Raw genomic sequence first — 27,373 nt, 5'->3', positions numbered from 1 at the left:
CATTGTGATCAGCAAATTGTTATTCTGATTAGTAGCAAATACAGTGATGCCGAATGCCCGGTAGAAACACACAGAAGGAGCACCCTAATTAGACCTGGAGCCCAGAAGATTTATTCAAGTGAAAAGCGCCCGGAACAACTGACCCCATGGGTTCAAAGGGTCATACTCCCACATCACAAAAATGCATTGCCCTGACCCAGCAGCAATGTATTTTTGTGATGTGGGGGTATGACCCTTTCAACCCATGAGGTCAGTTGTTCGGGCACTTTTCTCTTGAATAAATCTTCTGGGCTCCAGGTCTAAAAGGGCAAGAGGATACTGGCACAGGACTTAGTGGCAACAGATACCTACATCAGATCGCCTAGTCAGAAGTTAGGATAGCAACTCACCTAGGTCTAATAATTGATACGCTATAGATTTGCCTTGTTCTGTATCGTGATCTGACGATGGTGTTGATATTCTTGGCTTGGGACTATTAGCCCATCTCGGTTGTGGGCCAGGAGCTGAAACAAACAGGTCAATAATATACATTATTTACAACATCATTTCATATATAATTAGGCCATCTTGGTCCTGCTTTTGTTGCTGGCAAGAGGGTTCATCAGGCCCTTGGACAAATAATACTCAAACTTGTCCTGACAGTAACAATGATGATTTTCGATAGCCAAAATAAGACGCTCTCTGCAGTTTGTTTAAATTTAATTACATTTTGTGATATTATGTTGTACTTACCACCTGTAAAGCAACTTTCTGCGTGTTTACACTGAGCACTCTGTATTTTTACCCGGTATTACCTGATAACCCACAATCCGTTTCAGGCAACAACCACCATGTTTCTACATGTACTTAAAATAAGGGTTGTGGTGTGTACCAGAAGTACTGAAAGTATTTTCCTGACCCCCAAGCTGTTTTTAAGTTCACAATGTGATACATAAAATCAACATAAAAGAAGTTCAACACCCAGCAACCGTTAACCGTTGTGTTTCCACTGGCAGAAATACCGGGTGTCACACCACATGGTCTACCTCATGAGGTGGATCACGGTTGCCGGGTGTCCACACCGCATCACTCTGAACCGATCTGTTTCCACTGGGCACATTAACCGGTAACACTCTAAACTAAACCGCATTACCCACCAACCGTTCGCCAGTAGAAACACGCAGATTGATAACATTTTTGGTAATTTTTGCTTTGAAACCAAAGTTAATGCAAACAAATCAACTTCCTCCATGCACACTTTTGCCCAAAAGGTTTTTCTCGGATCAACAAATTAGGGAGTACCAAATGTAAACACATGTTGACTCATCTATACTTACTACTTCCCCACACATTTACAAGTTTCAATTGTCAACAGGCAAGTGCCACAGTCCCAGCCCTGAAAGTATGGAGGAGCATTAAAATTGGGGTGAAACAGAACTGCATTGGTTCCTTGGATCACAATGCCTTCAAATAGCACAAAGCAACCACTCAAGCCCCAGTATAAATGTAAATGATAATTAGCCGCTAGATTCTTTGCTCACCCCCAGTTGGAGGATGACTTGGGTACAATTGGTTTAGTTGCACTTCCAAGGTACCAGGGAGGGTCTCCCATGTCAGGACTGGACCAGTGCTAGTGTGAAACAGCTTTAGGAAGGCCCCTGACCTACATTAGGCAAACCTTAACCTACATTAGGCACAACAAGACTCTTACACAGGTAGTTCACCCAGTAATCAAGTCCATATGAACAGGAAATAATGCTTCCTATTTTGTCAATATCATTCACACATGCCTAGCAGCACCACATGAAACAGGAACCTGCTTGTATGTAATGCCCATTCTCTATAACACTATCCTCAGTTAAAACATGAAGAAGCTGTATCTCAATCTGGTTTACAGGTTGATAGTCTGAACTCTCACTAGTCTGGAAACCCAATAACTTGGTTCAAACCCTAATACTTTCCTTAACTAACACCTAGCCACATTAATCCTAACTCTATACCTAAACATAACCTTAACTCTATCCCAGGACCCTACCCCTAACCTAACCTTATGCGTACACCTCTATGCTAACCCTAACCTTATCCCTAATCCTAACATGCAGTACATGTAAGCCCTAAATTCAACAGACTAATGAGCTGTTCCTGTTATTCTAAGCATGGGATGATTAGCCGCCACATTGTTGAGCACTACAGTGAACACAAGAAATGAATTTACAGGACAACAGCATTCGTACCTAGCAGTGACAAGAGCTCTTAGCAGCCGCCATCTATTGACTATCTGTGCTCATGCATGTAAGCCTCACACAAGAACGTTGTTGAGATCAGGGCTGAGGCAGGGTATCAAATTCAAAACTATAGTGTGTCTTGTTTCAAACTGGGATGCCATGTTGGCAGATTTGAATCGGTGCATTTATGCAATTACATCACCAGCGTACGGACAAAACGCCCTTCTATGCGTGTGTATACCGCCCGCGGAATTAGGTTAGTGCCCGCGGAATTAGATTAGTGCCCACGATCCAAATCTGCCACTGTGAAATCCAACATGGCGTTACTCTCAACTTGAGATGAGACTATTGTCAAGAGTAGAAGTCCTGGAAAGGCTCAATTTAATTCTAGCCTCAAACTTGCTGTACGTGCGGTTTTTAATAGCTTGTCTATTCAAAAGCGTTTTTGTCTCCATGGGGTCTCCCTGTTTGGTTTTGTTTTGGCTGGGTTTTTCTCGCTGTTCGGGGGAAGTAAGGCAGGTTGTATTAATTGCCCCAGCTCAAGCCATATCAGTAATGTCACCCTTGTGAGGTAGTAACTGCGGCGGGCTGTTCCCTTTCTTGATTGGCTGCCTTACGACCTTGCCAGGCTCGGACCAATCGGATCTCTTGTTAGTGAGTGTCTGGTACTTCGCGAATACATGAAGTTTATCATTCCGTCCCGCCACATCGATGAATTTGTGTTACCGTGGCAACATGTTGATTCTTTGGACTATTTTTCTTGCGTGTGAATGTAGTGTGTAACTTACTTGTTTATATTAAGAACATGAAGAATCCATAAAATAAACAGTCACAGACAGGCCGCGACAAATTTTATTTTTTAGCTTGCCCGATCGGGCAGGCAATATCAAAAATTGGTTGCCTGAAATTGCCCGAAATTAACCCATATTCCGGCAACAATTGTCGACAAAGTCACATACCGTACTCATCATGCAGTGCAGTGCATAGTACCGTAAGTGTGCCGAATTTGGCAGTTTCATTCTTACGGAAATCCAATACTTTTCTCAGTTAAGTTGATAAATAAATGAGTATTCATGAAATGCATAAAAAATGAACATTTCATTCAATTATTTCACTGTTTGTTTCTTACATGTGGAAAATTATGTGTATTTTATGTGAAATTTTGTCAGTAAAGTCACGGCGATTTACGTATTTCGCCAACCACTAGTACATCTCAATCTCAATCATATGCAAATACATGGCCAGCTGACGTCATTGACGTCATGATATTTGCACGAAACAGGTTCTATAATTGGCCAAACTTCCAATACGTCACGTAACGGCATGATGTTCATTAGCATATATGTGTATGTCTGCAAGTCTGGTGTGGGATACGAGTGCCTAGCGAAATTTGAGTTCCATTTCAAGAAGTTTTCTACTTTGTTTTGACGTTTTTTTACTTCTGTGAACACGCCAAGTTGGACAGAAATACTCCATTTTAAATCATCAAGCTTTAATTGGTTTAACTTTAGACTTGCCCGATCGGGCACAGCTCTTCAGAGTTTTAATTGCCCGACAAAAAATGTGATTGCCCCGGGCTATCGGACAGGCGATTTGTCGCAGCCTGGTCACAGAGCTACAATTTAAAAGGTCTATCAAAATTCCGTCCCGCCACAAACGGGAATTTTGGCTCTGGCCCTAGTTTCAATGGTCGTGTCCGGAAAATATTTGGAGGTGTGTTGCCCCAAGTGGGATCCACCATCCAAATCATCAAATAATATGTCCAGAATCCGTTCCCACCTTTTTGTTCCCCATCAATGGGAAATCTCTGTAGATAGTCCTACTTGTTCGTGCATCAGTGTGGTGCTCTGACCGTTTCAGCTATTTCCGCAAAAAATAAAAGTTAATTGGGTGGTATCAAAAATTGGCTGTGTGATGAGTTATTTTTCTCTCTGTGCATGTAGCCTAAGACCCTCTGAGGGACAAATGGCATGTATAAAGAAATCTCAATCAGCCTATCAAAATTGCAACAAGAATCATGAAAAGGATTCTGAAAAATAAGAATTCATTCTGCAAAACTCCTCAAACATTCAAAAAGTAAAAACAAATCTTAAATAAAACTCTCAAAAGGATGATAAATACATGTAGCTGCCACTTCAACCATCAACTTTTACTACTTAATACATGTATTTGCTTACTTTTCTAAAGGATCATTTTAATTTTCAAACTCCTTTCATGAGGAGTCCAACAAGACACCGTGAACTTGATTCTTGAAAGCATGTTTATGAGCTTGCAAAGATTTTAAAATAAAATGTGGAATGCGATTTTCCACCTTTTTAACCAACTCAACTCATGCTTGAGATGCTATATTACACTGTTATGTTTTTTGAAATATTCTCACTAATTTTTGGTGAGAAGTGCTTTAAAAAAAAATTTCACCAACAATAAGTATGTAAAATCAAAAGAAGAGAGAGTTAAAAAGTTACACAGCCAATTTGTACGAGGCAAATGTGCACTCCAAAAGGAACATGTCCCGCAGGTCTGATACTATCAATTGGGGCGTTTTTACCTTTTCATACAGTGTATTTCCATGCTTCTATTTGAAAGGCACAAAACAAAATCATTTGTTAATGTTACTATTATGATGTAACCTTGGTTACAACCTTGAAACTTCAGGACAATATTCAGAGGAGACAAAAAGCAATTTAATGTAGGCCTGTAAACTACATTTTGTACATAATGGGCAACATCATTTCATTACAATACAACAATATCTTGTTGGTTTAATAGCCTACAGCTAATACGGTATAGCAGCAATTTTCGCAAGGTTCTTATTTTCATGCTTAATTTCAGAACAGCATATTAAAATAAAAGCTTGCAAAAGCATTTTTTACCTTATATTTTCCATGTGCTCTAGTCTTACCCTTTTCCCCCTCATAATGTCTCAACTTCCAACCTGTCACCTAAAGACTGACCATTTCTACTGTGAACTTTGTTTGTTATGAACAATTCCAACTAAAAACGAAGGTGATTTACTCACGTTTTAGTGATGTTTAACCGCTACCCTAGTTAGTAACCGAGGAAGCCGACAGACAAAAAGAGGAGGATAATATCCGCGAAGCTTTAACCACTTGCGGTTACCCAGATTGGTCAATTAAGAAAGTCAAACAAGACAGATCTACTCCTAAGACAAAACTTATCTCAAAGCAAAAAGATGACAGTGAGAAAACCTAAGGCCTGGTTGTGGTCCCCTACATGTATATAGAGGGTATTTCTGAGCTAGTCTCCAAAAAAAACACAGATTTTGTACCATGAAGCCACACCTTACCATCTGTCCTATGCTCGTTCACCCGAAGGATAAACTTCTCCCTTAAAACAAAAAGAGAAAGCCATTTACGAGATCCCCTGCAATGAAACTGGCCATCCCTTTGGTATCTGACTTAAAGAGAACCAAAAAGAGGTGGAGAAATGTGAATCCAAACCATTTAAGTGTGCAAATCGCGAATCTTCTGTCACAGACTTTCACAAACTTGCCATCACCTCTACATATCAATTGGGAGGACTCTAAAGTCATTGTTGGTAAAGCTGAATTTAATAAAGACTACCAGGTGGCTGAAAGAAGCCATTTGGATCCACAGAAAACATGACACTGTTCATAAGGACAAGGGGGCCTATGCACTCAACAACATGTTTGACCAACTCACCCTCTACAGTGCTTCCTGTTGTCCATAAAAGGAACCAGTCTGATGAAACCACTATAAATATAGTGGCTTTCACATCTCCAGCCCTTACCCTCCTATCTCTGATTGGCTCAATAGTTGATATACCCCTCTTTGTGACCAATAAAGTTCTTAGTGGCGGACAAATCATTCGGACAGTCAGTGCCCAATTCTGTAATTTTTGTCTCGTCAAGCCCAAGCAATTGCTAAAATTATGTTGGTTACTGTTGCCTAGCTACATAAAGTCAGTAGTATTTTTGTTATCGTGGCTATTTTCTCATCATCTAAAGATGTATAGATGCATTATTATTATCCATCCTTCTTCCCTCAGGCAGGCACTAATGTTGCATAATGTACAAAATAGCTACACGATTTTCATCATGTTCAATTAACTGCACTAACACCTGTCATGGTTGGACTGCCACTTCAGATTTATTTTATTTCCATCATAAAAATACATCGCAATTTTAAAAAAAAAAAAAAAAAAAAGAGCAAAAGCTCTTTATACAAATTATAGCAGAAAACTCTTTATATGAAATTACTATTACTATTACAAATAAGGTTATATGAAATTACTATTACTATTACAAATAAGGAAAAAAAAAATGGGTTTTTTTTTTCAGAGTCGGGATTTATTAATAGTTTCAAAAAATGGTCATAATATTTTGCTTATGTCATTTTTTTGCATTCCTCAAATAAAAAAACAAAATGTAGTCAAATTGCTCCCGAAACAAAATGCAGAAACAAGTTTTGTTTTATGGTTTTTTAGCCTTTATACATATGGAATTGCTACTATGCACAACACAAACCCACCTTAATGTACACTAGTCACACCACAAAACCCCCTTTTAATACCTATATTCACTTAGTATTCTTTAATTTTTACATAAAATTCAAATTGTTCCCAACATCCAACCAACTCATTTTGCTTGATGACTATCAATTCTGACTTGAAATCAATCTTGTTTACAAATTCAATTCAGTATAATACTTGACTGAAACCATCATGCAAATGTAGCAGTATTAAGTGTTGCTTTAAAACAAATGAAAACATTGCTTGAAATCACACTATTCTGGGCTCTAAATGGATCTGAAACACTAACTGTACTGACAAGTGGCTCGTTAAATGCTGGTTTATATCACCTATTGTGGACAGAACTAGCCTGAATTTTGTGATTATGATTAAATTTAGTAAGGTTTTTTGTTACTTGGTTTGTTTCGGGGTTTCCCCCTAAATTTCCAGGGGCGGGATTGGAGAAGGGGAAGCATAATTCAAGTTATGTACATACCATGCATTATATCGATTTATTCTATCAATTTTATTTGAAACCTGATAGGAAAGAGTAATATGTTTGTGGTGCTATAAAAAGTAGAGAGCCAAGTAGTAAGTATGGGGTGTCCCGTAAAAATCAGGTTCAAACGAATGTGGGGGTAACATGCGTTTTCAACCATCAGCATTTTAATGTGGGAAAAATAGGAACGGAAGTCCCAGAAAGGTCGTACGAAGATACAGGTAGTGAACACCACGCAGAGTAAATATTCATGTGATAATTATTTTTTCATTTCAGTATATTTTAGTTTTACAACGTTGAACTCAGTGTGCGTCTGTCTTGCCGACTTTAGTGAGAAGATTGCATGGACCAAATGGGCCCTGTTGGCCAGTACGTGTACGTTGGCGTATCAGCATTTTCGCTGCAATTTGCAATTTATTATTAACATTTGTTATGGGCATTTGGTCCATTGATTCACTTTTGTCATGCAGATTAAAAATATCCTGAAAAAACAATTCTTAAAAACAACTTGCCTTCAGGGAATATAAAAGTAGAGCTAAAAAATCTGTCAAAATCAAAGTCCTAAAACTCGGAGGAAAGATCAAACATAATCCGGGTACCTACATGCAGATTAATCCCCGGCTTAATGATTTTTTTTGGCCTGCGGAGAATGTTGCCAAGGTTTTAAATCAAGATTCAAATACATACATTGTACATTTACATTGTATAGCAGATCTAAAGTACATTTACTACTTGGTGCAAACTTGGACCCCGTTTATACAGAACCTGAAGTTGACTAAAATCAAATTTGAACTCGACTTCATTTGTGTGTAAACAGGGTCGCTGCATTTTGAACTCGACTTCAGAAGTCAACTTCTAATGACAACCTGCAGGAACTTTTGTCAAATTCAAACTCCAACTTCAGGCTTGACTTTTGCACTGCACTAACTAGATGAACAAGCTGCTAGAAGTTGAGGTCATAAATGGCTTTTTGAAGCATGAGCAGCATATTAAATGTGAAATTCACAATTTCTCTCGAAGTCGACAACCGTGTAAACACCCGTCAACAAATAATTTATGCTAATTCTAGTATGCTTAGTTGCAATTTGAATTTGAATCTGAATTTGATGTCATCAATGAAGTCGATTTCTCTCTGTGTAAACGGGATCTAAGAAAAGAAAGAATATTTTATGTGTAGAATTTTGACACTTGAGCATTTTCAAAGACAAAGCTTTGTTACATTTTACCTGGTAATTGTGTTTTAATTCAAAATAATTTTAAATAAATCAGAAAGATTGAAGTGTAGCTAAGTGTGCGACGCAGACAACTGTGAAAATATAGTCTGCTTGATAAATTCCATAATCAAATAGCTCCCATAATAATCAAACATCAAATTTAGTCTTGAAAGCCAGCCGGGGACATCTCTTGATGGAACCGTATTGAGTGGATCATTTTATTTTTAACACACTCAGGTCATGTAGAAATCTATTGAGGCTGATGAACTATGCCCTGATAGATGAGAACATTTCAGATCCCAGTGTAATGACTGTGCTAGAACTGGCCCCACCAGGGGGTTCTTAGTGGAAATGGGAGTACATTTGAAAAAGTCAAACATTTTCATAGTTTTTTAGCAAAATGTGCAAATTTTTTTTTTTTTTTAAATTTAATTGGTAGAATTTTGGGTCTGTTTTTTTTTTGTGTCAAATTTTCAAGTCAGGTAGTTTCTTGATTCCCAGCCGCACGTCAGTCCGAAACACTGTCAGTCCAAACCACCACTAGTCCAATATTTTAGGGTTAAGGTTAGAGTTATAGGGTTAGGGTATGGCTAGGTTTAGGGTTAGGGTTAGGTTTAGGGTTAGGGTTTGGGTTAGGTTTAGGGTTAGCGTTAGGTAAGCTTAAAATTCAGACTAGTGGTGGTTCAGTGGTTCGGGGTGTACCCCATAGTTCCACAAACAAGGCGGAACGACGCATACAGCGCAAAGTTCAGTATCTCGACAATAGCAGATCCAGCATCCAATCAGAGACAAGTGTGTTTAGCACAGTGAATACGCAAATACATAGTACACTCTCGTCAAAGGTTTTTAGTGATTTACATTACTATACACGCAGATAGATACACTGTAATCACTATGACAGCGAGTATAATATTTCAATAGTGTAAGTTGCAAACTCTTTATCATACGATCAGCAGCATTATTCATTCCTCAATCAAAACAAACATATTTAGTACAGTTCAATATTTTTTATAACTTCATGACTAATTCATCCACAGCGCTACTTCAGCAACACAAGCCATGATAGTCTTGCTTTCAATGACACAATTCAATAACCATATATCCAACATAGCTCAAAAATTTTACATTATTAAGTATGAGCTTTTGTACCCAATACATTTAAAAAGTGATTTGTGAATGCACAGCCATATTGCGGCTGAAGAACTTAGTCCCAGCATATGAGCATGTTTGAAATTGTGGTGCCACTCACCAGGATCCACAACATGTTCATCTATCAGGGCACAGTTCTTAAACCCAATACATTTGTACATTTATTGAATGACCTTAGAAAATTTGGGTACAAAAACTCATACTCTATTCTCATACTCTACAACTTGAGGTCAAATTTTGCACTATGAATGTTTAATTGAGTTTATTGAACTATGCCATTGGGATGAGGCCATTGTGGTCCATAGTGACTATGCAAGTTGGACTAAACTCTACTATTGTATGTGGAAATTTTCAGGGAACATTCATTATCATGTTTTTCATGCCCAATACAGCAAAAATAAACACACAAAAAGGTGTTTTTTAATGTATAAATGTAGGTTCGAGAACTCAAAATTGTGAATTAAAAGTCAAGTGAAGTTAATTCAAAATTGGCCATGCGGATAAATTTAAATGCACAAAAATAAGCACTTTTACAGTAACTTAGCCACTTCATTCTCCAAATATAGCATGAAATAGCAGGTTACATTATTATCATACAGTATGCAGAATTTATTTATGAATTCTACCCCAATTCAAAGTGACTGCAAAAGAAATATAATGAATCTAAATCAACCTTTTATATCATATATGAGATGCTCAATGGTGCATGCTATGAACTTGACTCCTTTCTAGAATTGCCTTACTAGCTATCACACAATACACGAACACCTCAAAGAAGTAAAAATTCCCTTAAAAGGGAAAGCCGTCCTCAGTTGAGAAGGAGTCTTGTATACATGTAGTTAGGTGTTAATTCTTTTTATCTTAGTATAGTTTTGATGGTTGACCATTTTTTTTTTAAATTGAAAAAAAAATGAGAGCAAAAGCTCTTTATACCCTAACTTTTCAAGTGCTCTGAATTTAAGGAGTGCAATGTTTTGGGGGAAAAATGTGGCTCTCGATGTTGACCATCGTTATTCATGTAAGTACTTAAAAGCAAACATGAGGGAAAGGAAATAGAATAGCTTATGGACCGGCTATCACCCTGTAAACAAATAATTTTGTTCTTTTTACGAGGGAGAGGGAATATCATCACCCAATTCCAGAAATGTACAAAAAAAGTCCTGGAACACATGCTCACATTGAAAAAATCCAGAATCCAAAAATTTCATTTTCAATGCACCATAATTGCAACCAGGGGGGGGCACTTATGTAGGGCTGTTAAGACCCCCCTTTTCAGTGTCGCTGTCACCCAAAGACCCCATATTTTTTACGAACACATGCTCTGTCACCCTATTTTTCCATTTGATCTGTCACCCAAAGACCCTTACAAGTTCAATTTGAACAGCAACTTTCATTTATCACTGATTTTGTTACTTATTTTGAAAAAAACAAAGAAATTTGAAGCCATTTAGAACTAGAAATTCGATGTTCGAGGTTTCTGTGGCACTGTTTCGGCTCTCACCTAAAGTTTCCATTTAAAAAAGGTCATGTTCTCACCCAATGACCCCATATTTTTTACATTTTGCTCTCACCGAATGCCAAAAATCATGCTCTCACCCAATGACCCCATATCTTTTTACATTTTGCTCTCACCGAATGCCCCTTACTGCGAAAGTGCCAGCCTACACCTATATATTCATTTCATATTGAAGTTCCCCCCCCTCCCCACCCCCCGGGTTGCAACATGTACAGCATCAGAGTGAACAACAATGAGCATAAACTTTGCCAGGGAAATGCAAGATGTATACTCTTTTGGTTGCCATGTGTGACAAACCTACATGTATATGGCAGATTTACCATAGAATCACATACAAGACAATTCCTGAGTTGGTACTCTTTGTGTCAAATCTCTTTGGGCATTATCAGTCCTGTATAATTGTTTACATGTGGTACCATACTATGAGAAGAAATGTATTAGATTCAATGAATTTCTGTGTAAACATGATGATTAAATGAACCATTGATGGGAAAGAAATAATGAAAAGTTTCACCTTTTCTTCAACTACAAAGGTGAATTAAAAAAATGCTGAGTAACCGGAGTGCCAAATTAGTCTGTAAGTTTAGCAAGCTTGTTACACTGACGTGATCAATACCAATAAAGTGTACATTAATATAATCTATTCAAGTTGCTATCATTTCTGCTTAAATGCTCTTCAAAATTTCATGCATTTTCATTGGTTCTTGGTCATGCAATAGGGGACATTTACACAGCTGTAAGTGGGTGCAACGCCTGGTCGTCAAGGATACTAACAGCTCATGAATGCTGGAAAACCAATATCTAAGGGAGGCTTCATTATCATATTGATGTACAAGTGCTGATATAAAGTTTGGGAAGATGGCATTTGAATTGATTTCTTTCTTCAATTGCATAAAAAGTAATATGTCAGTCTATACTTTGTTCAACTTAAAACGGCAAGAATTACTTACTGTGCCCATTAATAAAGTCCTAACGTATGCTTGCGTAAATTCATAAGCATGCACCAGTCACACAAAGCGCAACTAGCATAGATGTTGCGCTTAACTGTGTGCACTTCATTCTATATTAATCCACAATGTTTTTAGTCTTGCCATTTATAAGTCATACAAAGTAGACATAAGTTGGCATCTTGCCAGGCCCGTACGCAGAGGGGTGCAAGCCCCCCCCCCCAATTTGGAAAAGTATACAAAAAGTCCCAAAACAGGTTTTTTAACGCTTTTTTGGACAAAAAAGGTCCAAATTTTGTCCACTTTTCACAAAATTGTCCCCCCCTGGAAAACGGTCCATTTTTTAAAAATCAGCACCCCCCCAATCAGCACCATCCTGCGTACGGGCCTGCATCTTGCAGTGGGATATACATTTTTGTACACATACACAAAATATGCTGTGTCACATAGTAAAACACAGAAAAATACCCCTAAATTTCACCTAAACTAGGGATTGCATGCACAAGAACATTCCCTGCCACTAAGATTAAGTCATCTTTTACACTTACTGACACTTAATCCACATTTTGACTCACTCATGCTCATATAGGCCTAGCTATATGCCCAACTCCATGTTTCATATTTAGGCCAGATATTTACATGCCAGTAGTAAACTTGGAACTTCAAACACCTTCCCATCATTCCTAGCGGTAGATATGGTTTGCTAACCTCCTTGCGAGGTATTAAAGAAAGAAAATTTCCACCCAAGGCCACATTTGGTTAGCTGCAGTCTGTGGCCCTTGCAGACTTGGCAAGCGTGAGGACAGGCGGTTTGCTCTGGTGGGGGCACTCAACACAAATGACCATACGGGTATGTTCCCCCGGAAAGACCCCCCTTTTTGGATTTCGCAGCTCCTAAAGACCCCCTACATATGATCAAAGTAGAGCTCTAAAAGACCCTTGATTTTGATAATTTCAGCTCTATAAGACCCCAAAATTGCTCATTCCTCATATTTCTGGATTTTTCAGGCGATTTTCAACCATAAAGCCAAGAAAGACCCTTGATTTTGACTGTTCGCAGCTCCGAAAGTCCACATTTTACGTGTTGTCAGCTCCGAAAGACTCCCTTTTACCGGTACGCCGTCAGCTCCCAAAGACTGCTAAGCCTACCTGGGCTTTTCAACTTACTAAACTCACCATCAGTATGTCAGTGTTTCCTCAAACTGAAGTGGGGAACTTAAATAACTTAAGTGTAATTCTGAATGTCTGAAGTGCTAACATTGAGAATATGTTTTTCTATGAAGATCACACATGCGGATAACAAAGAGATCCAGATAGAAGAGGTCCAAGAGGTTGGACTGTACTTCCATTCAAGCTGTTACAGGCAAAGCTGCAATGTATCATGGGAATGTTTAAACTCTTAACACAAAGTAGCAATACTGCATGATTCACAATTATGTCATCATTTAGGAAAGGTACACTCTTTGTGACACAATATTTTAAATCCATCCATGCACCTCATCATTACCTACGCTAATGCTGATATATGGCAGTCGCTGGCACACTTGGTTACAAAGAACTTGGTCGATCCTTCATGTAATTATTTCGTGTAAGCTAATCCTAACCCTAACCCTAATCATAACCCTAATCATAACCCTAATCATAACACTAAACTAACCCTAACCTTAACCCTAACCCTAATCTTAATTTTGTGTAAAATTACATGAAGGAATAACCAAGAACTTACAAAGTTTTTATATGTCCATTTGCATGTTTGTATTGTTTTTTGCTTCCTTATTTTTTTACTTTGGTCCGATTGGATCAGATTGCCTCACATACAGTTTACAATCATTTGTTCTTGATTATAAATATATTTTGTTGAATATGATTATTTTGTCTTATGAAAATTGTAAGCTGCCGCGAAGAGCTTTCTACTGGCAGGCCCATCCACACAGCCTTCCCATATTCCCCTGATCAAAATGAGAATATTGGTATCAAGTGGGACTTGGAAGCCTCATTACTTGCTCATTATCAGCTTGCCCCTTTGCCCATATTGGACAAGTTGCTTTGTTTCACACAAAGCTTGTCAGTAGGTTTAAATTTACAACTAGACACATCAGCAAGTAAAGTTACAACTTGCCCAACATGTCAACTCTTTTCATTGCTAACACCAGACAAAGTGCAAAGTTAGAACTATCCCTATAAGGCCTTAGGTCACAAAATTAGACAATCTTAAAATGCAACTTGTAACGGAATAAAAGAGGAGATTTTGTAAAATAACCTTTTCATGTGAAAATTAGTCACTGTAAAATTAGCTGCTTCACCTACATGTATGAGGAATCTACTATTTCAGTGCATAGAGTACCCCTATTTATTATACCACATACAACTTGACTAATCCATTTCCTTTATAGTTTGTTCTCAACTGCAGGGAGCAAAATGTAGATATTGGAAAAGTTTATAGTCTGTTCCAAAGTCAGAGGAAATCCCACAAATTTAGACAATTTAAACTTTGTGGGGGAACAGGCTAGAGCCACGATTTCTCCGAGTTACAAAATTTAAAATCTGTGTTACAAATTGGAAGATTTCCGTGATTTTCCGTTTTCCACTATAAAGCACTGAAAAGTTAAAAACAAACATGATTTAAAAGTGTATTTGGTCTTACCTTTTACTGTAGTATGGCCAGAATCTTGCATCGAAGGCCTAGAAATAATGCTAGAATGGATTTTTTAATGGTTGATTACTGCTAAATAATCACTTTTCTTTGTTTTATTTTGCAAATCAACATAAAAGTTATACATTTTACACAGTTTTTCACTATTTTGTGGCATTTTCAAATTTCTGTGAGCAAACCCCGAATTCTGTGAATTTTTCAATTTTTCCGTATCGCAGGGAAATCAGAATAGGCCTAAGCCTGGCTGTGTGAGCAGCTTCCCACTATAAATCCAACTCAAGTGTGCACTATTGTAACGCATTGTTTGCATGTTCATGAACTTGTATTCTCGGGCACTATTTTTTTTATCACAAAATTTTAGTTTTCACTCTCAGATATGTCCGCTTTTCATTTTGAGCTGAACAAATACGGTATAAATGTAACATGGCAAAGTATACAGAACTGACTCTCACAGATAGAAAATATATTTCAGCTGTTTTATGGTCTATCTGACCAGAGATCCTAAAATAACCATAAATCAGGCCTGAAGAAATAATGATCATTTCCGAATAGCATTTGCATGGAAATATTATAAATAAAATAAAGAAATGCATAAAAGAAATTATGAGAAGAGTTGCTTTATTTGTGAGATATGGCCCTTAATCTCTTCCAATAAATGCATCAATTATAAATTTTGTGGATCTTTTCATAGCAATTTTTGACCACTATTTCAGTAGCCCCGCATGAAACAGCAAAAGGTCTAGCTACCTGATAAGGCAACCAGCATTGGCGTATTGTCATCGGTGCATTTAATAAACGATTTAATTATTTCCCCTGCGCAAACCATCATCATAATACCCAGTAATATTTTAGGTATACATACTAATTGCTTCGACTACTGAATAATTTTAAAAGCGGAAGAATTATTTGTACACTTTTTGCAGCAAATATTTTTGTGATTCTGACAAAAATCTGTTAATGCGGTGTGGAATTTTCAACAATTATAATATTCTTGTACCAATTTAGGTACACAATTTTCATACACACAAAAATGTCTTGGTCTATGCTGCACTCCCATTTAGTATGCAAGTCATCTGCAGGCATAAAGGGGAAGGACCTATTCATTAAATATACTGTTCATTTTTGGAGGGGAAGGACCAATTTTGGTTTGTAATTACAAAGTAGATAGCTCATCGCCTATGTTGCATTTCCAGTCAGCACCCGCACTACTTTTCTGTGTCATCCCAGGTACCATTTTTGACTTAATAAGCGCCACAGGGAATTTATTATTTACTGTATTGTGAATTAAATCTTGATATTTTCAAAACAAAGTAGTAGATATATATGCTGCCATTCAACATAAAGAAAAGGACAATTCTAAGTGTGGATGTACATTTTGGACACTTTGAGGGTCTCACTTAATGTTCTACTAATTGCTTTCTGTTAAGGGTACTACACCCCTGCCCAATTTTGTGCCTATTTTTGCATTTTTCTCAAACATTATAGCACATTGGTGACACATAAGATATGTATATTATAGGGGCAAGGACTACAACTACTGTGCTGGAAATTTTATTTCAACACAGACAACAGTTGTGGAGTTACAGTCAAAAATGAGGGAAAACCAATATTTGATCAATAAATCAATAACTACTTGCCTTGAGTTGCTAAACTTTCAGTGCAGTAATTGTAGTCCTTGCCCATATAAAATACATATTTTACTTGTCACCAATGCGCTACAATTTTTGAGAAAAATGCAAAAATAGGCACAAAATTGGGCAGGGGTGTAGTACCCCCTTAAGGGTAGATGATGTATTGTTGGTCGAAGCAACCTAAAAATCGATTTTTATTATCTAGATCAATATCTTATTGGAAATTAACACCTTGATGTTTTGCAAAAGTTCATTCTACAAATCGTATACTTTGCAAACTTGCTTAATTTATTGTTGTTAATGGGTTATGTACGTTTTACAAAAGTGTTGTTGTTTCAGCCCTTTCTTTACAACGTAACTCAAGAACCGCAGCACCTATAAAAGTATATTTGTGATATTTTAATTCTTCTACACGCTCGCTATGAATTGAGCAATGCAGGTTTTGCCAAAGCTCACTACCATTCGTAAGATGCTGTGAACTACCAAATCACAACAGTGATCACAACCTTAAATTCATTTTTTGTATGTATTTCATATGTATCCATAGTAAAACTATCATTCCTATTCATTGCATAGCCATTTTAATTTCTGTGATAGGCTTCAAAAATCCTCCATTGCAGACGTGCACGCAGAAAAAAATATTTCAAGACTTCTTGTGTTTACAGCAAGATCTGTTCAAACTGTATGACCATATAAAACTTTTAAGTTTGTTGACAATGTTGACTTTGTTGAAATAATCAAAGAAAAGGCTCTCTTTTGGATGATATTTATCAATGCATGTCATTGCGGACGTACATTTTTTTGTTGCAGACACACCTGTACAAAATGTCCAATTTTCTACATCCAACACAGAAAATGTGGGCTCACCCACCAAACAATTAATGACCCCCCCTTGTAGTCAAAATTAAAAAGAAATGTCTTTTGCATAATTTTTGTTGTTGTCTGCATTTAAAAAATATTTTTATCCCTGGAACCAAAAGCACAATACTATGAAGATCAGCTTGTAAACGGCAGAATTCATAACATTGTAATACATAATGGCGTAAACACACAGCTGGGCAGTTTTTTATGATTGACACACGCTTTTGTGAATTTACATGGCTGTAAATTGGGACTTTATTGGCACATGCAGTACCGGAATAATTCTCGCTTATTACGAGACCTGATTATAGTTATGCAATGGATTTTCAAAAAATATAATTAGACCTGTTATTAAAATAGGCAAGATGTTTATCAGGAAAACTGATATCCAGCACTTTCTTCAATTTATCATGTTACAAACACAGCTACCAAGATGACAAACATAAAAAATTTCTTAACTTGATCGGATTTCTGACCTTAGCAACTCAATATCATATGACACTATGCACAGAGGAATTTAAAAATAACATTTTGAGCTGAAAAATCAATCCATTCAATCCCACTTCTAAAGCTGCTTACACGCCCTCTGCACCAAAAAAGGTCGAGTAACCCCCTCCAGGCTAATGCCACAGCGAATTGCTGTGTACAATGAAGGCATAAACACACACACAGAAACACATCGATTGCCCTAGCAAACTGCACTGAGCTTCTGTATAGTACTATCATGCTGACGGCATGGTATCAACTAAGAGTCCAAGTACGACCTGTAGATTTGCACTGTACAAGTGTGAATTATGATAATAGTTTGCGAATTTTGCAGGCTAGCATCATTTATTAATGCATGAAAATGTGTTTGATGTTTTGAAAATGTGAAAGTACCATACGGAATAACGGAACTGGTGTTACTAGAGTCTTACGAACTCTCTTCTCAGTCACATCATGTCATGGATATATGTGTGGGAGCATTCTTGAATGTGCACACATAGGGAGAGGGGGTTCTTAAGTCTAGTTTGAGTAGGGGTGTGCCGATGAGAATTTAAAAGAGGATCCATCCATATACTCGACCAATTTCCCAAGAAAATTTGACCCATGGCTATACCAAATTTAATGAAAATTGCGTACATTTTACCAACATTTTCATCAAATTTTTTTTAATGGGTCAAAAATGTGCACGCTTTATATAAACATGAAAGTGAACTATATTGACATAAAATCACTGCTTCTTTATAAGTAAACTCTAACTTGTCATGTACTCTGCATACCATCGCTCTTTGCAATTTCAGGACCACAATGCAATTTGCGTGTACCAACGTATTGGCTTGCTAATTGTTCTATTCAAAATAGCCCTTGCAATCAAATATATATTTTTGCGCCTTGTTCTCAATGATAGTCCAGTCACTGGCCAGTCGCTGCACATATGCACAACCGCTTCATAAAATTATTTTTATGAACTCTACTTTTGAATGTCACTCATTTGATAGTAAAAACAGCATATTGTAAGCGTGATGAATTATTACCTCAAGTATGAACAATAACTAGCGTCAACGGTTTAACGGTTATTTTGTCTGTGCAAGTGAAGTGCGACAATCTCCATCTCTTGTTTCACTGCATTAACCCCCTGAGCACTACCTGTCAATCTAACATTGGCTCTGATTGGTCAATTACATGATATTTGCACTTTAATCACCAATCAGAATGGAGCTTTGCAAATAATTCACCCCAATTTTTTTTGTGTGGTGAAATTATTCTAACAATGTTGCTGATTGGGCCAATTGATAATGAAAACTTCTTTTTGGCCTATCAGCGGGTTGTTCTCATGTGGTTAAAAAAGCCTGGCTTATGGCTCAGCTTGATTGTGGTAGTTTTACAGACTCCCTCTAAATGATTAGTACTGTAACTAGGTAACGGTCCATGACTGTGTTAAATTGTGTTTACAGGCCGAAGTGCTGGTCTCTTTAAAGCAACTTGGGGCTAGACTCATATGTATGTATAATGTTGCTGCAACAAGTCTGTTTACCTTCCCAGCATAGGCCAGTACACAGCCCTCGAATTAACACACGGCACCGACGGCATATTGCCGTGGGTGCCCACCCCCATTGCCGCAATGCCCTCAAAATATGTCCTTTACCGACGGCAGTCACTTGCCGTGCCCCTAAATGAAGTTGCCGTGGGTGCCCTAGCCGCCAGCCCTGCCCCTTCATTATAAAATCATTAACAAGTACTGGTTAAATCCCACCAAAATTGTGGAAAATTAAATCGAAAATCTTGAACACGATCGCTATTTTGAGCATCGTAACCCAGCTATCAATCACAGTATACACAATAGTTTGTTGTGAATTAATATTCATTACCCCTACGTATTATATATTCAGCCAATCACATCGGCTTATACATTATCTGGTTACTAGAAATCTGACTTCATTTTCTCGATTGGTCAGAGAAATACCTTCAACGTACTATCGACCAATCAGAAATGCTGTTAGTAACTAAAGCTCGCCTGCTCGACCTCGTGTCGATGTCGTGAACAAAATCTGAGCGCTGGGCAAATCAATTGTTCTCTCGATTATCAAGGCATTGACTTCCCGATGGCGATACCCTTCCGGTATCGTCTTATCTTGTACATGTGAGCCCATCTCTAGATATGTTTTGCACAAAATAGTTTTTATCCCGGCGAATTTGATCAATATTATTACCAAAGTTACAGCTGTTTCATCGCTACATTTCGAGTCAGTTTTGCAGCTCAGAACTAGGGATCGCAAAATTTAAGTTAATTAAACTGTATTATAAAGCAGGCTTTTTAAGCAATCAGGTTAGTTTTAGTGCAAAGTTGTGAGTCGAATTTTACTTTGGTGTCGAATTCAGTGGCGGTAATTTGCATCTATTCACTTTTGAAAAATTGCCTTGGTGCCCTTCTCAAATTTTCAACAGTTGCCTTGATGCCCTTTTGAAATATTACAAATTGCCGTGCTGCCTTGCCTTTTCAGTGAAAATCCACGGCAATTATCAACTTGCCCTAAAAAAGTTGCCGTGCCCCTTCAGATCCTTAATTCGAGGGCTGCCAGTACACCTGGGTAAGTTCACAGGCTTACATAGAAGATACAACACATTGGCCATGATGTGACTTGAACTTGCGACCATAGTATTACGGGTCCAAGCAGTAGTTCCCTCGCCTTGCACCACTGAGGTCCCATGTTTAAGCCCCGGCCGTACCCAAGGCCTGTATGTGCACTTGGTTTATCCTGATCCATGCTTGCTCTCACAGGTTTTCTCCGGGATCTCCGGTTTCATCCTGCTTTCAAAATCGGTGATTAGTTGTTTGGTTATCAAAAAACTTCCTTCACCCAATGGAATTTGTGGAGCTGCAGAAAATGGGTGGATGTTACAATCTAAGTGTGGATAGGTTTGCGCCAGGTTCGGCTGCAACCAGCCTAGTTGATGCGATCTGATTGTGATGATTCACCACGCAGCGCAATTGCAGCGCTTTGAATCCTCTGGAAAAATGCGCTATATAAATTCCGAAATTTATTTATTTATTTATAAGCACTTTAAAACCGGTAAGCCACCATATACTCCTGTTACTCTGCCATAATTTTATTCAAAACATCCTGGTATCAGTAAAATAAATTCGCTGTAGAAGTAGTGACGTAACGGGATTAATTATTATAGGGATGGGTCTACTACACTATTTTTTAATGTATTGCCCTGCACTAGCCATTAAGCTGTTCCTCTGCATTGCACATAGATTATCAAAGAACATGGATCATAAAGACCTGGGTTGTAATTCTACATAAATTTCACATCATGCTGATCACTCGCACCTGTAAGCTTAGCATCTTCAAAATGAACAGTGTCATATTCAATCTATGATTGCACAGTGCATATGTACACAGGTGATGAGTGCAGCCTGCTATTCGCCCTTTGCACAGATCTGCCACTACCAAAACGAGGTTCTCCTTGCAAACACATGTGCAGATGATGAACATTTTTGTTTTGCCAGACGGCTTTTTAATGAAAGCATGTGTTTGACAGGCGTATGCACACACCGCAAACACTTTGCGGATAGAACCTTGTTTTGAGATGACCATGTGATTGGCAAATAGTGTGGGGCAATACGTTCATAAATAGTGTAGACTCATCGCTATGGTAATTAATCCTGTTACATCACTACTTCTACAGCGAATTGAAGTTAGGCACTCTCAGTGATTAGTCATCACAAATCAGGATTTGTTCACTCCAAAAGCAACCTACGTGTAAAATGAGGATAATATTTTATATTTTAGTCACAGACACTTTCAGCAACACGCAAATGGAATGGAACATCGCTTTTCACATGTTGTGTCCTTGGGCAAGGCACTTAATCCTGTTTACTTCACCTCGCTCATTAACGGCTTATGTTGGGAAGGAAACGGAACGGAACTCAGTTCCCAGAAAATGAATTGGGATAACTTGCATCATGCAAAAAATTGTCACCAAAATTGCTGCATTTGTCATTTTGTATTTGTTACTATGCACAAATTAGTGCATCCAAAGGGCTATTTTTGAGCACGTAAAAGCTTAAACCACCCATAATGTTGAACAAACAGTTATAACTCACAGATAACTTGCTCAAAATGGTTGGGAGTTCCTGGAAAGACTAAATTAAGACCCTGTTTACACAGAAATTGAGTTCAAAATGCAGCGATCATGTTTACACACAAACGAAGTCAAGTTCAAAGTCGACTTCAGGCTCTGTGTAAAAAGGGTCTGTTTATTTCTATGCCCGACTCAAAATCACTTGCATCCGAAGTCATAACATGGAATCTGCAATACTATTGATATACACCTATACATACATCTCAAATTGTGAAAAATGGATATACCGCTTTTTGCATCTTATCTCTAAAACACACCTGCATCCCAAATCAAAACATAGTAGCTACAATACTAAATTGCTGTACAGATGCTGCAATGTAACTTGAGAGGGCGATCCTCTAGATTTTGAGACATCGCACACATGTGGAATACTACTTAAATTATTATTAAATAGCTTACACACAGTGTCGACATGTGCAGTCATAACAAGCATCCATACTGTATTATCAAGTGGTCATTTTTGCCAGACTTCTATTTTCACCAATTTGGTAGATAGAGCTTCTAAGATTGTGAAGTTAACAACTCCCAGATACGACTTTTTTGGTCATACATTTTGTATTTAACATGATTTTCACAAAAATATCAACACACACAAAGGTCGCCTGATTTGGAAATCATCTGCATCTAACAGAATGCAATAGATTTGAACCACTATGCGGTCACAGCAAGCTTGGATTCAGAAAGCCGTTTCTCCTGCAAGACATCTTTATGGCAAATTGTTATTTTACTAGAATGAGAAAAGTATACAGAAAGGGAAATCCCTGGAAATTGACAAACATGTCTGTCCATATATCATAAAATATGTTTCCTTCAAACCATTCTTTATGTCGCCTCACAACTTATTTTGCCTTATGTTTACTTTTTTTTAAATATGTGATAACCTTGAAATGATCTTTGGAACATTATGCTGATCATTTCCACTAAAATACAACAATTTCTATACCTACACAACTCTCGCAGAGTCGCGGGTTTCCACAAGCACTCCAGTGTCCTCCTGCATCAAAAACAGTATTTGTGGCCGCAATTGCGTGTATTGGGTGCAATTGCATAATTTTTTCAACAACAAAAATTACAAAAATTGAAAAAGAAGAAGTTGTAGACCCTTATTACTTGTTAATGTTATTCTAGTTTTGCATTGGAGAAATAATGCTCCTAAAAATAAAAAAAAATTAAATTAAATTTTTAAAAAGTTACAATTTTTAAAGTTCAAAAGTTTTTGTTTTTTCAAAGCTGATAAATTTGAAATTTGCTTTGAAATTACCTTTGCTGATAAATTTAAAATTACCTGGGCATACTGAATTAGCATCCATATTTTAGGAGCAGTATTTCTCCAATTCCAACCGTGAATAACAGGTACCGTAATATAACTTAGGGTCTACAACTTCTTTCATAAAAATTGTAAAAAAAATGGTTACGATCAACGTTAATAACGCACACCCAACCTCAGCCCAAACCTTTACCTCCATCTTCAGATGACCCCTGATTCCTTTGACTGGATTGTTGATTGCTGCCTTACTGAGTAGAATCCTGCCTTCTGGATTTCACTGAAATTTCCTTATTCCAAAATTATTATCAAACAGCATGCACATTTTCAAGTGAAATTAAAAGTTGGTTTTATAATTGGACTTACCTGGTACAGATATTTGGTTGCTAAAAACAACAGAGGGTCCGTCCCTAGTCATAACAACACGCGAGGAATTTGCCACGCTGGTGCTATCACTACATGTATTAGCAACATTGCTAGTTACCGTTTCCGAATCCACACTCAAGGGCTGGGGCGGGGACAAAGAGTCTGCCATGTAACTGGGCGCATCATCTACATCGCCTGGGTTGCTTTCAAACAAGTCAAATGTTTCATTGTTCACGCTTGCCGGATTCGAGTCCATCCCTGGAAGATTGGCGCCGTCCGGCAAACGCTGCCCTGCCGGTATCAAGAAATTATCATCTGTAATTAGACCGCCCTCTTGTAACAATTGTTCTTCGTTATAGTTCAACATGCTCAGCATCTGATCCGATGCAAGAGCTTTAAATCGTAGTAGTGCCGGACTGTTACTTTGCCGTGATAACGACGCTGGACTGTTCTCCTGGTGTTGGTCGGCGAAGGCAGTAGTGACATTAACTGAGAGCGGTAACATACCTTTATCGACGGACAGATAACCTGGTACATGTTCTGAAATGGCCTGCATGTTCGGTGAAGATTTGTCATTGTTATTGTCCTGTTGATCTACCGGCACACCGAGAGATCGTTGTACAGTTTTCTGATGTTGATCTGAGTCTAGTTTGACAGGCCTCGTTATAAACATTTGTGGTGGACGCAGAAACCCACCTCCCATCCCTTGCGACACATTGATGATTTGTGGTGCATTATCGCCGCTGAGAAACCCGTATCCTTCGATTTTACCTGCATGAGTGACATTAGGCATGCCAAGATTTGCCGTGGACTGTGGGGAAATCCGCTGTACGTAATCGGTTCAGTGGGGCCGGAAGGGAAACCGTGTTGTCTGGTAGCTGAATTCACTTATGGGAGGCATATAGTTCCTTGGTTGTCTAACTGGTCTGCCAACGACTCCAGGTCCCGACGGCGGGAAGAAAGCCTGATGTACATGTAAGAGTTGTTTATTTCCGTCTGTTGCCGACTGGCTCAAGTTCAATGGTTGCATACCCGGGCTTGGTATTCCCGGACTCTGTATTCCCGGACTTTGCACCATGCCTTGGTTGTTGATTCCCGGACTTTGTGGTACCATTCCTGGACTTTGTGGTACCATTCCCGGACTTTGCGGTACCATCCCTGGACTTTGTGGTACCATCCCTGGACTTTGAGGTACTACCCCTGCATTGCCCATTCCCCCGTTAGGTCCCATACCCGTGTTATGTGTCATCCCTGCTGCTGAATTCCGACCATCCTGCACCGCATATTCCCGCTGCATCATCCCCACTCCTTGACCGGTGTCGTTTTGGTCCATCGACAACCCATCCGCCGTATTTTCGTTGCCTGGACCCGTGGTGCGTTCAGTGATCTGTGCTAATATTTCTGGAGGAAGTTCGGGAGCTGAATCTAAAAGCGGCAAGCTGCGACTCGCTGCACGGCTGCCGGTGTGTAATTAGACATGGAGCTGGTAATATTTGACATGGAGTAGGTGATATGAGTGCATGTAGGAACTGGGATGGGAAAGTTGTTGGTGGATACCGGCGGCAACAATGGTGGTTGCATGCTATCCAAAGAGGAGCTGCGTTGGACAGCAGCCGGCATCCCAGGCGGGACCTCCGAGTGTTTTCCTAGATTAATATCCATGGTAACAGCAGAGGACATCCCCTGAGTACCGTCCATCATGGTTCACATTGGTCAAGCACTCTCTGGAGAATCTGATGACCCCTGACCTGTAAATAAACATAAATACAAATATTTTAATGTCACATACATAATAGAATATTTCACAGCTAAACTCTGATCACATTGAGGTGAATAGTTGGAGGTGCAAGGTGGTTAATTTTTGGAGTAGGGAATGACAGGAGGGCAGAGTTCAATGTTTTAGGGATACAAATCCTAAACTTCATGAAAATATTTTTTTTTTTTATAAAGAAATCCATTTTCATACTTTTTCAGTAAAGCTTGATTTTCACAGGCTTGCCCTTAATACCCGCGAGCTGTTTCTTACTGTAAAAGCTAAAACTGCTGTAAATGCAACAAACAAGTCGGAATCCTACAAATAATGTGACATTACTAAAGATAAAGAAACACTTCACATAAAATTCAAACAAGTTATGCAAGCCAACTTGTACAGTACACCTGTATCAATCTAGTTTGGATTCATTCATACATTTATGCACTTTGTCTGAACATGTACTATTACTGTACTCAGTAGGTTAAAAGCAAACACAACCTAATTTAAATACACTTGTTATGTGCAGAAAACACAGTCCTGTAGCCGCATTAAATTTGAACTCCCAGCAAATACACTTTAACATGATGGGAATGTTAACGGAATCATCAACAGGAGTGAATCTCGCTTCCTATATCTATGATGGCATCCTTGCAAATTTATGTAGTTTACCCGCCACTTGTACTTCCAGCCTACATACTCATCAACCAAGACACAGTTCTTTAACCCCGATATGTTAGTGCATGTACACAATGACCTTTTCATACGTTGGATACAAAACCTCATACTCCACAACTCGAGGTCAAATTTTACTTTATGATTGTTGAATGGAAGTAATGAACTCTGTCATAGGGAATGAGATAATTTTGGCTCAGAGTGCAAGTGCATATATGTTTGATATTAAATCAGCCCTGTTTATTGATCACATAATAAATCAATGCCTTGGTTTTGCTCACCACCATGTGCTCATACTGAATTTTATCAAAATGTTGTAGCCTAATTCCCAGCAAAAAATATTGGTGATATTAATTTTTTTACCCGAGATTATCATGGGAAAGCATTGTATGCGTCAATGATGATGGTGTTAATATCAGTTAATGTCACGTTAGATAATGTGTGTGTACACAAAGCTATACGGTGACAGCTTGTACAGTACTGGTACATGAGCTGGTTCCACTTCAGTTCTTGTTCTTCTGCTGTATTTTTATCCAGTTGATTCAAGTTTGTCTGCTCATTTATGGTTTTACCTTTTGTCATGTTCGTACAGTGCTAGATATATAAATAAGTGCCCTTACATAAGTGTCCTTGCTGGTTAACTTACATTTACACTCACTGTATCATGCCAATCTTCAGAGAGAAGTTACGTAGAAGGTCACTGTTTTTCTAGAACATCAATGATCTCACTAAACTTTGGTCTCAATTTTGAGTTTCCAATAACCAAAGATGAAGAACAGTCCCATTTCCCAAAAGAATGGGCAAACATGCAAATGTTCCACCTCTTTAATGCTCAATTGTTATAATACAACAGAATCTTTTCCTTCAATTGCCTTATCCCCATGCATTTTCCCCCAACAAGTCAATAACCAATGATAACCCAAATTAATGGCAATGTTAACCATCAAGTAATTAATTGATAGATTGGATCATACTAGCTCGTGTCCCTCAGTCATGTCAACGTAATTTGGGATGCAACAATATCCAGTACTAATGATAGAACATGGCATGCAGTCACATGTATGCATCATATATTTTGTGCAGTGTAGTGTACTCAATGTAAAGCTTTAGTTTCTCTGTGATTACTGCATGCGTTCATTGCGTTGTTGCACGGTTGAATCTTTTGAACAATGACACAATATGATCATCAAGCTACCGGTGTCAAATACGATGTCAATGCCATTAAGCTCAGATAAGGGTACTATATTGTGCGGCAGTTAAATTCATCTCCATTGTTAATGTACGGTACCTTGCAGTTCACCTAAATCATCATTCATAACATATTATGGCAACTGTGAATAAGCCTTCTCATATTTGTCACTGGTGATTTGTGTCTATTCCCGATTTCCTTCACTCTCATTTGGAATCATCACAGCTGTATGCATGTGCAAGCAAATCTGACCCACGACAAGTGTGTCAAGATTCTGACACACAGAACCTACATGTATGTCACAACAATCATAGTACATATAGGTGTCAACA

At 38.3% G+C, this 27,373-nt stretch overlaps 2 protein-coding genes across 2 annotated transcripts in view; both read right to left on the bottom strand.

Moving 5' to 3' along the window:
- Positions 1–24,346, bottom strand: part of LOC140139255 (uncharacterized) — a 99,845-nt gene extending 75,499 nt beyond the window's left edge. The window contains 2 exon segments of the mRNA XM_072161036.1: positions 390–503; positions 23,428–24,346. Of these exon segments, the coding sequence (XP_072017137.1) occupies positions 390–503; positions 23,428–24,220 (907 nt within the window). The 5' untranslated portion in view covers positions 24,221–24,346.
- The window catches only part of LOC140138852 (uncharacterized), a 27,396-nt gene continuing 24,291 nt past the window's right edge, over positions 24,269–27,373 (bottom strand). The window contains 2 exon segments of the mRNA XM_072160632.1: positions 24,269–24,873; positions 24,876–25,175. Coding sequence (XP_072016733.1) covers positions 24,269–24,873; positions 24,876–25,128 — 858 coding nt within the window. The 5' untranslated portion in view covers positions 25,129–25,175.

The sequence above is a fragment of the Amphiura filiformis genome, chromosome 18 (assembly GCF_039555335.1).
Source record: "Amphiura filiformis chromosome 18, Afil_fr2py, whole genome shotgun sequence".
Classification (NCBI taxonomy): Eukaryota; Metazoa; Echinodermata; class Ophiuroidea; order Amphilepidida; family Amphiuridae; genus Amphiura; species Amphiura filiformis.
The sequence above is the reverse complement of the archived record's forward strand: the minus strand, read 5'-3'. Positions and strand labels throughout refer to the sequence as shown.